The sequence below is a fragment of the Dryobates pubescens genome, chromosome 32, assembly GCF_014839835.1.
Source record: "Dryobates pubescens isolate bDryPub1 chromosome 32, bDryPub1.pri, whole genome shotgun sequence".
Classification (NCBI taxonomy): Eukaryota; Metazoa; Chordata; class Aves; order Piciformes; family Picidae; genus Dryobates; species Dryobates pubescens.
In genome coordinates, this window is record NC_071643.1 from 5,083,685 (window position 1) to 5,098,183 (window position 14,499).

Sequence of the window (14,499 nt, forward strand, 5' to 3'; positions counted from 1 at the left end):
ATTAAAGACCAAAATCCACCTCCTTTTCCAAGGCTAATCAAACCCTTTTATCTGAGTATACCCACGTTCAGTAGATGTCAGCAAACTTAGCAGCATGACACCTGTTCCAGTAGCACAGCAAAGCTTAGCCTGATCATAAGGTTGACTTTAGTAGTCACGGAAAAGGAAAGCGGAGGGGAAAGTCAATTTCTTGCTCTTGCCTGTTGCTTTCTGAAAGTGTGACAAATTCGAGTGGTCCATTTCAGTAGGCATTTCCTGCTCTTCTTTCTAGGTGGCATGGGAGACTTTGCAAGAGGAGTTTTCCCGTTTCATGACCGAACAGAAAGGAAAGGAGCACGATGACATCTTCGACAAACTGAAACAAGCTGTCAAGGAGGAAACTATTAAGCGACACAAATGGAATGAGCGAGCAGAGGATAGCCTGGTATAATGCAGTGGCATGTGGGGCACTGTTGACTAAATGCTGTGGAAATAGTTCTTCTAAAGCTGTTTATTCAATAGTTTTGCATTCTTTTAATGTAGTTATAAAGTGATAGGGAGAGATGTCCATCTCTTCTATATCATAATGTGAATCAGCTGTTTCTCAATTAATTTCATTGTATTATGTTAATGAGAAGCATAGAATAGCTTGGGTTGGAAGGGACCTCCACAGGTCATCTAGTCCAGCCTCCCTGCAGCCATCATGGACAACCCCAACTAGATCAGATTGCCCAGAGCCCTGTCAAGCCTCACCTTGAACACCTCTGAAGATGGGGCTTCAACCACCTCCCTGGGCAACCTGTTCCAGGGTTCCACCACCCTCATGGTGCAGAACTTGTTCCTAACATCCAGTCTAAACCTACTCTTCTCTAGTTTGGAGCCATTGGTCCTTGTCCTATCACTACAGGCCTTTGTAAACAGTCCCTCTCCAGCCTTCTTGTAGGCCCCCTTCAGGTTCTGGAAAGTCTCTATTAGGTCTCCTTGGAGCCTTCTCTTCTCCAGATTGAGCAATCACAGCTCCCTCAGCCTGTCCTCATAGGAGAGATGTTCCAGTCCCCTGATCATTTTTGCAGCCCTCCTCTGGACCTGCTCCATCAGGACCATGTCCTTCCTGTATTGAGGGCTAATGACATCTAGTAAATTGAATTGGTTGGTTGACAAAAAAAGTCCTATATAATCCCCTGGTTTCCCAAGGACACCCTTGTGAGGATTGTTTAGCATCAGCACATTTGTTCTGTTAAGTATAGCCACAGAAAACAGCAGCATTTCTGTAATCTGCAGGGATTTCATGTTGTTTGCTGTGTTACTTTTTTTGCATCATTTAGGCTATAGACAAGAGTCAAATTAAAGGCAGAAGACAGTATTTTGGCAGTGCTTATAAAGGTGCCTCTTAAATAAATCCTGTGTGCCCAGTCACAGACTCACAGAACATAATTCTGTATTCTGTATAAGGGATTGGAAGGGACCTCAAAAGATCATCCAATCCAATTCCCCTGCCAGAGCAGTGTCATCTAGAGCAGGTCCCACAGGAACACATCCAGGCAGGTTTTGAATGTCTGCAGAGAAGGAGACTCCACAACCCCTCTGGGCAGCCTGTTTTGTCACCCTCACAGTGAAAACGTTTTTCTTCATGTGGAACCTCCTCTGCTCCAGCTTGCACCCATTGCCCCTTGTCCTATCACTGCACATCACTGAGCAAAGCCTAGCTCTGTCCTCTTGACACTGCCCTGCACATCATTGTAAACATGAATGAGGTCACCTCTCAGGCTCCTTTTCCCCAAACTAAGGAGCCCCAGCTCCGTGACAGTTTAGGCTGTGCCTTTAAGAAAGGATAAACTGTCACAAAGCCTAAACTGTCACAGGCTCCCTCAGCCTTTCCTCATAAGGGAGATACTTTTGTAGACATAAAAAAACCCAAAACAATTAAAAGACCACCAGAAATCTTCTTTTACTAATGCTAAATGAATGACTTCTTGTGTTCTGTGTTGCAGCGAGTGATCCAGCACAACGCCTTAGAAGATCGATCAATATCTGATAAACAGCAGTGGGATGCAGCTATTCACTTCATGGAAGAGACTCTCCAAAGTCGTCTCAAAGACAGTGAGTTGTGTGCTTTTGTTTTTAATCTCTGTCAATTCCTGGCTCTGGTTCACTTCACAGCCAGCTTTTGTATCAGCACCACTGTCCCAGTTTGAGGCAGATCCTCCCACCGGGGCAGGAGAAAAAAAAATGAGGCTCACACAGATGGATTGCAGAAGTGATGGAAAGTTTAAATGGAAAGGCAGTGAGTGTTTTACAGGGAGCTACAAGCACAGTAACAAAAAGGATCCCAAAGCACAGAGTCACTTATAGCATACCCAGAAGCATCCCAGCATTTCCCTTCTCCCTTCCTGAAGGTACACCCAAACCCCCCAGAGCTCTTTCTTCTCTGCCCCACCGCCCCCCCGCCCCGTTAGGCTAATCTCAGCTGGCCAGATCTGAGGTTGCCCTTCCCCCTTCTCCTCCTGGCATTAGGCCTAGCCAGGCCCAAGAGGCCTTGAGATAACTCCCCTTCCATTACAAGATAGGGAGCATCTCCCATGGGAGCAGCAAGGGAAGACAGAGGAAATGTGAGACCTTACTGATGGATTTATAGGGAGCAGGACATTATGGGTATGAAACACACAGCTTCCTGGGTCCACCCACTGGGCTGGACACCCAGGGCACTGGAGCTGTATCTTGTGTGGCAGCAACAGGAGGCACCCAGCCTAAACTGCCACTTACTGAGGATGGACTCAGTGCCCTCATCCAGATCATCAATAAAGATATTCTCATACTAAAACCAAACCCTAGCACAATACTTGCTACTAGAAGAAAATGAACTCTCTTTCAGCTCAGTATGCCATATCTAATGTTCTTAGGCGTAAAATGTCCATACCTGATCTTGTACCCAAGTTTAGAACTGTAAGCTTGGCTGATTACATGTATTTTGAGTGGTACTTCATGTCATGTTTCCTATTTTAGCTGAATCTGTTATTGAAGATATGGTGGGTCCAGACTGGAAAAAGAGATGGTTGTACTGGGTGGGCCGCACCAAAGAACAGGTAAGAGCAAGAAAAAGAACACAAAGAATTTGTAGTTTCATCACCTTTAGAAAACTGACTAGTGCTCTGTACATTTTAAAAGTATACCAATGCTCTTCACACTTAGATGGTTGTAAGTAACTTAGACAAAAACAAGCAAACAACCCCAACCTCCAAAAAAACCCCAGAAACTTTGCTTTTACTGATGATTGTTTGCCATAGAATCTTCTGTGGTGTAGTATTTATTTTTTCATGCTGTAGATACAATAGTTGGTAAACTGCTTTCCATTCATCAGCTGAATGATGTCTTTGCTCTTATGCCCTTGAGGTGAGTATTAAAGTTCTTGCAGTAGAAAGAAATGAATGAAAACAGGATGGAAAATGTTCTCTTCTTTGCTATCATAGAACGCTTCGGGTTGGAAGAGACTTCCAAAGGTCATCCAGTCCAACCCCCTCTGCAGTAAGCAGAGACATCCTCAACTAGATCAGGTTGCCCAGAGCTCTGTAGAGCCTCACCTTGAATATCTCCAGGGGTGGGGCCTCAATCAGCTCCCTAGACAACCTGTTCCAGCATTCCACCACGCTCATGGTGCAGAACATGTTCTCAGCATGCAATTTCTTAGCCATTGGAACGTGCTGCCCAGAGAGGTGGTGGAGTCGCCATCCCTGGAGGTGTTCAAGAGGGCACTGGATGTGGCACTTGGTACCATGGTGTTGGCACCTTGGTCATGAGGTGTTGGGTGACAGGTTGGACTCGATGATTTTTGAGGTCTCTTCCAACCTTATTGATTCTATTCTATGATTCCTGTTTGGATTTAATTAGTCTGGTATGGCATTATCACTGCCATTGTAGTGAGTGTAGACAGCTGTATTTTCTGATTGCCTGTTCTCATTGTAACCTCCCTTCTTATTTGCTCATAGCTTTTGGAAGTCTCTTCTGAGTTTAAATAGCACCTTCCATTCCAAACACAGAGTTGAGGGAGCTGGGGTTGTTCAGCCTGGAGAAGAAGAGGCTCTGGGGAGACCTAATAATGACCTTTAAGAACTTGAAGGGCACCTACAAGAAAGCTGGAGAGGGACTTGTTTACAAAGGCCTGTAGTGATAGGATGAGGGGGAATAGGATAGAATAGAATAGGATAGGATAGAATAGAATAGACCAGACCAGACCTTCAAGATCATCACGTCCAACCCATCATCCAACACCACCTAATCAACTAAACCATGCAACCAAGCACCCTATCAAGTCTCCTGCTAAACACTTCCAATGATGGTGACTCCACCACCTTCTCGGGCAGCCCATTCCAATGGGCAATCACTCTCTCTGTGTAAAACTTCCTCCCAACCTCTAGCCTAAACCTCCCCTGGCACAGCCTGAGAGTGTGTCCTCTTGTTCTGGTGCTGGTTGCCTGGGAGAAGAGACCAACCTCTGCCTGTCTACAACCTCCCTTAATGTAGTTGTAGAGAGCAATAAGGTCACCCCTGAGCCTCCTCTTCTCCAGGCTAAGCAACCCCAGCTCCCTCAGCCTCTCCTCATAGGGCTTGTGTTCCAAGCCCCTCACCAACTTTGTTGCCCTTCTCTGGACACCTTCCAGCAAGTCAACATCCTTCCTAAACTGGGGGGCCCAGAACTGGACACAGTACTTGAGGTGTGGCCTAACCAGTGCAGTGTACAGGGGCAGAATGACCTCCCTGTTCCTGCTGGCCATACTTTTCCTGATGCAGTCCAGGATGCCATCTAGTTGAGGATACCCCTGCTGACTGCAGAGGGGGTTGGAGTAGATGACCTCCAGAGGTCCCTTCCGACCCCGACCATTCTAGGATTCTATGAAAGGTATTTTCTCTTCTGACTTAGTAAGCATGTAAACTGTATTGGTGACCTGCAAGCCTGCAGTAATTAATTGTAGCTACTGATTCTTCTCCTAGAATATCCGTAATGAAACAAAAAATGAGCTGGAGAAGTTAATCAAACGCGATGAGGAACATGCAGCTTATCTGGCAAACGACGAAGTGACGACGGTGAGAAAAAACCTTGAAGCAAGAGGAGTAACAGTGGACCCCTGTCTGGTAAGATGCAGAATTGCCCCAAAACACATGGAAGCTCCCTGTGAACATGTGCCTGTTCTTTCTAGACAGCATTCAGAAGGCTCCATCTGAACACTGAGTTTGTCATCCAGATGTCTCCAAAGGAATCTGTAAACTGCTTGCACGCGGTTGGCAGATTTCTGTTGGCTATCAGGCATCACACCTCTGATGTTCTGTGATTCTGGTTTAATTTATACATTAATGAGTACCTCTCAAAAATGTGTTCTCAGTGTTAATGCAATGATTACATCATGCCAAGATCAGAACAATTTGGCCTCTTTTGTGGCATGTAATAATAAGGTCACCTTGGAGCCTTCTTTTCTCCGAGCTGTTCAGTCTGGAGAAGAGAAGGCTCGGAGGTGACCTAATTGTGGCCTTCCAGTATCTGAAGGGGGCCTACAAGAAGGCTGGGGAGGGACTTCTCAGGATATCAGGTAGTGATAAGACTAGGGGGAATGGGATGAAGCTGGAGGTGGGGAGATTCAGGCTGGATGTGAGGAGGAAGTTCTTCCCCATGAGAGTGGTGAAGCCCTGGAATGGGTTGTCCAGGGAGGTGGTTGAGGCCCCGTCCCTGGAGGTGTTTAAGAGCAGGCTGGATGAGGCTCTGGCCAGGCTGATCTAGTGTGGGGTGTCCTTGCCAATGGCAGGGGGGTTGGAACTAGATGATCCTTGTGGTCCCTTCCAATCCTGACTGATTCTATGATTCTATGTACTTGAAACATATTTTGGCTGCATTCAGTCATGTCATAAGCTTGGGAGAGGAGATTTTCTAATTGACAATCATCTGTAACCTTTGCCAAATGTAACTAACACATTAATCATATCCCAGTTATGCATTTAAGTGCTGAAAAATACATAAATACATATAAATAGTATTTATTCAGTCAAACTGAAGTGCTCTTTTCCTAGATTAAAGACACATGGCACCAAATTTACAGAAGATACTTCCTGAAGACTGCCTTGAACCACTGCAATCTCTGTCGAAGAGGTTTCTATTATTATCAGAGGCATTTTGTGGACTCAGAGGTAAATGGAAGAACAGATGGACACCTGAGTTTTGCCTTGATGCTTCCATCTCACTTGCAAAAGTGAAGTCTGTAAATACACTAAAGTAGCCTAACCTTTCTTCTGTATCCTGTACCTTGAGATAGGTGGTGATTTTAGGCATGTTTTATGTGAGGCTTGTAATTGATGAATTGATACATACTAATACATAACATTACCATTAGGTATCAGCCATTACTTAGACATTGATAGAGAGGTTTATTGGAAATACACTGCAGTATCAGTGTACAGCTATTGATCCCTTCTTTTTGTCCATTTCTCCCCTTTCCCCATTGATATTTATTTACCACACTGATGCAAACAATTAGGAAAGCATGAAGTAAGAGATTCTTATGGGCTATGTCTGGTATAGAATTGGCTAGAGTTAATACCTGGAGCCATATGTGATCAACAGAAAACTAAGATACAACTTAGAAACAAATCTTGTGACTTCCTAGTCTTGTAAACCCAGGCTTGTTCAATAAATGACAATATGCACCAAGCTGCACAAAGAAAAGAATATATAGGGGTTTTTTTTAAATAAAAACCAATTTGGTGGAAAGAGACCTCCTCACTTTCTGTGGAGTTTTGTTTCCTCTTTCTAATGAGGAGCAGTGATCCCCATGGAGCTAGAAATCTTTGCCTGTAAAAGGTAAGAGTGTGACATTATAGAGTCTATAGAGCCTGTAGAGAATGTTGAGCCTGTAGAGAATAGGCTCAACATGATATTTAACCTGCAGTTCCTGATGGTCTCATTTTAAGGTCTCCTAGCATGAATTTAGTGTTCCCTCCTGCCATCTTTGCAGTTGCAGAAACTGTCCCCTCTGTCCTTAACAGATACAGCCCTTGGCCCACCACTGTCTTTACAAGCAGGGAGTCACAACGTGGGCTTCAGCTGTGGTCTTTCAGTACGCTTCCCATGAACAAGTGTGGTGTTTCAGTGAGCAGGAGATGATGCTTGTTAGGCTGCATGTAGTGTGTGCACATTGTTTTTTCCATGATAGCTCATGATAAGACTCCTGTTGAAAATGGTAGATGTGCAGGCTCTGCAGCGTGCTAAACTGGGCTGACACACATCTCAAGGAGTGTTTTTTGGCAGATTTGCTTGTTGCTTACAGCAGTTGTGCAAGCTCAGGAGTTTACAGCTGCCACTAAAAGTGTCAAAAGATTCTTGTCAGCACAGGATATTCCCTGGATGTTGGAAGTCTGACACTGCACCTTCCCTCCTTTCAGCTGGAATGCAATGACATTGTCCTCTTCTGGCGGATACAGAGGATGCTGGCAATTACAGCCAACACCCTGAGGCAGCAGCTCACTAACACTGAAGGTAAGGCTCTTCCTCTAGCTGTGTGTTCCTTTCATGCTTAGCATGGCTGGCAGATTTATTTATTCTTTTTTGACTTGATTGGGTAATTAGAAGGTTTCAATAGAATTTGATGTTCTGTTTACATTAAAAGATTTGATGTCAGTAGGATGTCAAATAGTTAAGGCACTCTCCTGTTTAAAACGTTATCAGCTTGCACCGTGCCAATTGCCAGTCTGTCTTTCCAAGCAGAACAAATGTCAATAAACAGTCACCTTTTTTTTTTTTACCATCAGGTCAGTCTGGCTGTAGATTTGATTTTCAAAATGTTTGGTGTAAGAAAGAAATTCTAATGGATTCTTTAAAGCCACGAAAAACGTGCTGTAGAACTCCTAGGCGAGTTTATACCACAGCAGCTTCCCTGTGTGCAGCAATAGGCTGGTGCCATGGTGCAACAACTACTAGTAATGACCCTTCCAAATCATTCTCAACCTGCTTGTTGAAGAAGGTGCAGGAAAAAAATCTTTGAAGCTTGCCATGTGATGCAAGTTACCCTCCCTGGAGAAGAAATTGGCCCTAAAAGTAGAAAATTACATCCTGTTGCTTGTAACACCTACCTCATTGACAGCTGTTGGGCTGAAGCTTAGGAAGATTCATTAGGAGGCACTCCCTCTAAGTATGAAGGGCAGGGATCTCAATGTTAAGATGGACATAATACCACTTTAATGTGCTTTTAATTCCTCTTGGCCTTGTATATGCAAAGCCTCTCTGTGTCATCAGCCTTTCAACACCACGCTGCTGTCACCATTAACTTCTTTTCCCATCCTTCACCTTCATTCTTCTGATGAGGGTGATGTTGATAGGGAAAGTAACTGTTGAGGAGGAGGCAGCAAGGATGCTTACAATGAAAGATTTGTTGGGCACTCAGTTCTACAGAAGAAACTGCTGAATTTAGTAGACAAAGCAGTCTACAGATACCTGTATCTCCTTCCAAAACAGTCATCCAGTAATAGGGAGAAAAATATCCTTGGGCATTTAAACAACTTTCTCCATTTTCCTATCTTAATGTGTCTCAGTGTTCAGAAGGTTGCCTTTTCTCCAACCGGGTCAGTTAGCCTGGGACCACATCCTGTCTCCCACAGAACTTAGCAGATTTATTCCTGAGGTTGTTACAGGTGCCAAAGTTTTACCACTTGCTGGTTTTTGGTGATTTGCTGTGGGGTTTCTTGCAGTCAGGCGCTTGGAGAAGAATGTAAAGGAAGTGCTTGAAGATTTTGCTGAGGACAATGAAAAAAAGGTGAAGCTCCTAACTGGCAAGAGGGTCCAGCTGGCAGAGGATCTCAGTAAGTAATTGCCCTGTGGTGTTTTGGAACTAGCTTGAAAGGAAGCAAATTCAGGCTGCTGTCCTTGAGAACACTTACTGTGCCATGGGTTGTTCGTGTGCTAGCACTGTATTGCTGTCACAGATGGAATTTTCTGACATGGTTAGATCTTACTGATTCAAAGGCAGGCATGGGTAGTATACTGGGATCAAACAATTGGTGTCTTGCATGCATCATTCTGTGCTTGTATAGGGCCTTGGGGGAACACAATCTCGGATGGACCTTGAGGGGTACTGATTGACAGCCAGGTGAACATGAGCCAGCAGTGTGCCCAGGTGGCCAAGAAGGCCAAGGGCATCCTGGCCTGCATCAGGAACAGTGTGGCCAGCAGGAGCAGGGAAGTCATTGTGCCCTGTACTCTGCACTGGTTAGGCCACACCTTGAGTCCTGTGTCCAGTTCTGGGCCCCTCAGTTTAAGAAGGACATTGAGACTCCTGAATGTGTCCAGAGAAGGGCAACGAGGCTGGGGAGAGGCCTTGAGCACAGCCCTGTGAGGAGAGGCTGAGGGAGCTGGGGTTGCTTAGCCTGGAGAAGAAGAGGCTCAGGGGAGACCTTCTTGCTGTCTACAGCTACCTGAAGGGAGGTTGTAGCCAGGTGGGGGTTGGTCTCTTCTCCCAGGCAACCAGCACCAGAACAAGAGGACACAGTCTTAAGTTGTGCCAGGGGAAGTTTAGGCTGGAGGTGAGGAGAAAGTTCATCACACAGAGAGTTGTTAGCCATTGGAATGTGCTGCCCAGGGAGGTGGTGGAGTCCCCATCCCTGGAGGTGTTCAAGAGGGGATTGGATGTGGCACTTGGTGCCATGGTTTCGTCATGAGGTGCTGGGTGCCAGGTTGGACTTGGTGATCTTTGAGTTCTTTTCCAACCTTGGTGATTCTGTGAGGTATAATTAGTGGTAGCCTGCACAGTGGGACAGAGATCCTTGATGAGTTAGTTACCTCCTTTTGTTAGCAAGCGCTGCTTCTTGCTTTCTTCCTTCAATAGCAGGCCTTTGGGTTTTGTTTCTTTTTTTCCTGAGCAAATGCTGGTATAAAGTGAAACTTGGTGGCTTTGGTTTGGTCCTCATAAATATGCTGTGTTTCAAAAGAAAGTAAAGGAGCAATAACAAACACATCTTTAAGTTAATCTTTGTTTTGCACCGAAATTGACCTGGAGTCTTTGCATTGTTGATTTTGCTTGGCAGCAGCAGCAGCAGGAATGAGCTCTCCTTTCAGAGCAGCAACAGCCAGGATTATTACTTTGTAAACTAAGACTTCAGCTGTCAGAGCAGCCTGACTGTGTGTTTACAATCCTAGGTATCTGCACATTAGTGTGTGTGTGTGTATATATATATATAAAGTCTGTAGCATGCATTTCATAAGTTACTGTGCAGTGAAAACACCACTGCATTTCTTGAGGTTCAGGAGGTCACAGATGCCACACACATCATTCTGAGGAAGTCCTTTGTTGCTCAGTACAAAATGGTGTATGGTGGCATGTTCTCTTTTATTGTACCTATGGGAGGATTTTAGAGCCTCCACTGTTGAGGTCTGTAGTCAAATCAGCAATGTTCTCTCGACATTCTGGATGCTTTTATTGCTCAGTGGTTAACATTTTTATGGGCAAATGACAGTGGAACATCTCCCTAATGAGGACAGGCTGAGGGAACTGGGTCTCTTTAGCCTGGAGAAGAGGAGACTGAGGGGTGACCTCGTTCATGTTTATAGATGTGAGCAGTGAGTGTCAGGAGGAGAAAGCCAGGCTCTTCTCAGTGATGTCCAATGACAAGGGGCAATGGGTGCAAGCTGGAGCAGAGGAGGTTCCATGTGAACAGAAGCAAAAACTTTTTCACTGTGAGGGTCACAGAACACTGGAAGGTGCTGCCCAGAGAGCTTGTGGAGTCTCCTTCTCTGCAGACATTCAAAACCCACCTGGATGTGTTCCTGTATGATCTGCTCTAGGTGATGCTGCTCTGGCAGGGGATTGGAGTAGATGATACAGAATTAACCAGGTTGGAAAACACCTTTGAGATCATCAAGTCCAACCTATCACCCAACACCATCTAATCAACCAAACCATCTTTCAAGATCTCTTCTAACCCTTGCCACCTTTGATTCTATGCAGAAGGGACTTCTTTACCTTTCCCTTCATGAATAATGCTTTGCTGTGGTGCAGGGGTTTTTTGTGCTCCTGAGACCATAGAGCACTGAACTCTCAGCTGGCTACAGAAGTAATTTCCTTTTTGGAGCAGTTAGTGGTGGTCAAGGCTCTGCTCAAGGCAAAAAAGTTGTCACACCCACCACACACATTCAGGGTAATTATTTGTGCTTTAATTAGGCATGTAATGGAGGGGTTCTCCTGAGTCATGAAGTCCAGTCTCACTCTTGTTCCAGGCAGCTGTGTTTATATAACCCAGTCATTCATGTATCTTGATCTCCATCTCTAAATCAGTTAACTTGCTGGGGCTCACTATTCACACTGCAGATGTGTTCCAGGATGTCATTCTTCTGATGCTTACAAGCAGCCTTTTATTTCCAGGCTGAATTTGTAAATATGAGGCCATGATTTGCTTCCTGGCTGGAAAGTGTACTTGCAAATCTAAATTGTTTATATACCTGAGGTTGGGACACTTCCTCTTGAGGCTGGTGATACAGCAGCACTCTCTCCTCTTGTGCTGCATCAATCTTGTAATGCTGAATCACTTCCAGTATTTTGTTCTTTCTTCAGGAAGCAGGTTCATGTCAAACTGTTTCTAACATGGATGACCCAGTCTCATAAAGAGAGCTCATAGAAGGCTCAACACCACCTGTTATTACAGGGTTTAATCTGTCCTCTGTAGCCTTGAACAGTATCTTAACCCTGATGAACCCATATGAATGATGAATGTCCCTTAATGTCCTTTAGGCTCTGAGTCTTGCTGCCTCTTTGTTTACTTCTCAGGTTTTATTATAGCTGTTTTACTATTGTGTCCAGGTCTGGGCCCCTCAGTTCAAGAAGGACCTCAGGGAACTGCTTGAAAGTGTCCAGTGCAGAGCCACAGAGATGCTGAAAGCAGTGGAATATCTCCCTGCTGAGGATAGGCTGAGGGAGCTGAGGGCTCTTTAGCTTGGAGCAGAGGAGCCTGAGGGGTGACCTCATTCATGGTGATAAAGATGTGCAGGGCAGTGTGGGGAGGACAGAGCCAGGCTCTAATGACAAGGGGCAGTGGGTGCAAGCTGGAGCAGAGGAGGTTCCATGTGAACAGAAGCAAAAACTTTTTCACTGTGAGAGTGACAAAACGCTGGAAGGTGCTGCCCAGAGAGCTTGTGGAGCCTCCTTCTCTGCAGACATTCAAAACCCACCTGGATGTGTTCCTGTGTGATCTACTCCAAATGATCAGGCTCTGGCAGTGGGCTTGGACTGGATGATCTTTCAAGGTCCCTTCCAACCACTAACATTCTGTCATAAGAGCCCTAGAACTAGAGACCATCTGAGAGAAAGGATCATAAGACACCAAAAGAGGCACAGAAGAAGAGAAATAGCCACACTGGGGGAAGTGACCTGTAAAATGCCCTAAAATGCCATCAGTCTATAAGAACACTGAGAAGGGCCCATGGTCAGTGTATCCCAGTGTCAAGCCCCTGGCAACAAACAGGCCTGGGTGCACAGGGAACAGCATAAGAACAGGTTAAACATATAGTTGTACTGGCCTGGTGTGCACTCTCAGCACCTGACAATCTGTGCTTCCAAGATTTCCTGATCCTGAGGTAACATCTTTGTGATTAATAGCCATTCCTAGACTATTTTTTTTTTACCCCCCTTGCTCTGAATTTCTCCTAATTGCTTTTTGAACTCATGGAAACTTTGGCATCTGCAACATCCTGTGGCAATTAGTTCCAGAGTTTGACTACACAATGTGTGAAAAACTACTTCCCTTTGTTTGCTCTTGAGCCACCTGCCAGTTCCATTTGGGTCTCCTTAGTGCTTGCCCTGTGAGAAGCATTCAGTAACCTTTCCCTGTTGGTTTTTTGTGCCACTCATGACTTCATAGGTATTTGTGTTACTGCACTTGTTCCTCTCTTTGCTGGCTCGAAAAGTTCTCATCTGTGGGGTTGCTCCTTGTGTGAACATTGTTTTATGGCTTCAATCAGCCTTGCCACTTTTTTCTCTTGGGTTTTTTTTCCTGTTCTACTAAGCCCTTTTTGAGCTGAAAGAGCTGAACTGCAGACAAGATTTGAAATTGTTCTGCACTGTGGATTTGTGCAGTTGCATTATGATGCTTGCTGGGTTTCAGTCTGGTCTTTTCACAGTAATTCATTGTAGCCCTTTTCCTTTTTGCCTAGTGGTGAGCAATGAGCTGATGGCTCTGCTGGACTGTCTGCTAAGTCTCCCAAGTTCTTTTGGGAGAAGCAACAGCCAGTTCAGAGCCCATCAGCCTGGGCAATTTTCCATGCTATGTTTATCATGCTATGTCCAGTAGCTTTGTTGTTGATCTGGATGAGGGGATTGAGTCAGTCATCAGCAAATTTGCAGATGACACCAAGTTGGGAGCAGGTGTTGATCTCTTAGAGGGTAGAAGGAATCTGCAGAGGGACCTTGACCAGCTGGACAGATGGGCAGAGTCCAACAGGATGGCATTCAACAAGTCCAAGTGTCAGGTGCTGCACTTTGGCCACAGCAACCCCATGCAGTGCTACAGGCTGGGGTCAGAGTGGCTGGAGAGCAGCCAGGCAGAAAGGGACCTGAGGGTACTGATTGACAGCCAGATGAACACGAGTCAGCAGTGTGCCCAGGTGGCCAAGAAGGCCAATGGCATCCTGGCCTGCATCAAGAATAGTGTGGCCAGCAGGAGCAGGGAAGTCATTGTGCCCTGTACTCAGCACTGGTTAGGCCACACCTTGAGTCCTGTGTCCACTTCTGGGCTCCTCAGTTTAGGAAAGATGTTGAGTTGCTGGAAGGTGTCCAGAGAAGGGTAACAAGGCTAGGGAGGGAGTTGGAGCACAGCCCTGTGAGGAGAGGCTGAGGGAGCTGGGATTGCTTAGCCTGGAGAACAGGAGGCTCAGGGGAGACCTTATTGCTCTCTACAACTACTTGAAGGGAGGTTGTAGCCAGGAGGGGGTTGGTCTCTTCTCCCAGGCAACCAGCACCAGAACAAGAGGACACAGTCTCAAGCTGTGCCAGGGGAAGTTTAGGCTGGAGGTGAGGAGAAAGTTCTTCCCAGAGAGAGTTGTTAGCCATGCCTTTGACTGGAAACTTACATTCCATACAACTATAATTTTTAGTTAAATGACATTTTTTATCTACTGTGTGCTAGGATCTGTAAGAAGGGAAATGGGGTAGAAGTTGTTAAAAGTACAATGGTAAACTTGAATAATTTAAATGGAGAATTCCCCCTTACAAAACTGCCTCTTGGCAGGACTGCCCTGTTTGAATTGCATTTGTGGCTGAAGGGAAAAATCTTCTATGCCTGCAGCTGCTTCAGGATCATTATGATGGCAATGCTGAAGTGGATTGCTTATATATAAAAGGCAGAAAGGCAGTGTTTTGAAGCCACAGCTGCCCTACAACTCTATCTTTATAATTATATTTTTATGTATTGAGTAATAGTTTTCCTCCTCCTTCTTTCCTTCCCTCCCCCTCCTCTTTCTTTCCTTTCCTTCCCTCCCCCTCCTCTTTCTTTCCTTTCCTT

At 45.4% G+C, this 14,499-nt stretch overlaps 1 protein-coding gene across 1 annotated transcript in view; it reads left to right on the forward strand.

The window, feature by feature from the left end:
• Window positions 1–14,499, forward strand: part of OPA1 (OPA1 mitochondrial dynamin like GTPase) — a 64,788-nt gene that overhangs the window by 33,024 nt on the left and 17,265 nt on the right. Inside the window, exons 23-29 of the mRNA XM_054175579.1 lie at window positions 272–424; window positions 1,971–2,079; window positions 2,983–3,062; window positions 4,966–5,106; window positions 6,034–6,150; window positions 7,402–7,495; window positions 8,704–8,814. Of these exons, the coding sequence (XP_054031554.1) occupies window positions 272–424; window positions 1,971–2,079; window positions 2,983–3,062; window positions 4,966–5,106; window positions 6,034–6,150; window positions 7,402–7,495; window positions 8,704–8,814 (805 nt within the window). The remainder of the gene's footprint in view (window positions 1–271; window positions 425–1,970; window positions 2,080–2,982; window positions 3,063–4,965; window positions 5,107–6,033; window positions 6,151–7,401; window positions 7,496–8,703; window positions 8,815–14,499) is intronic.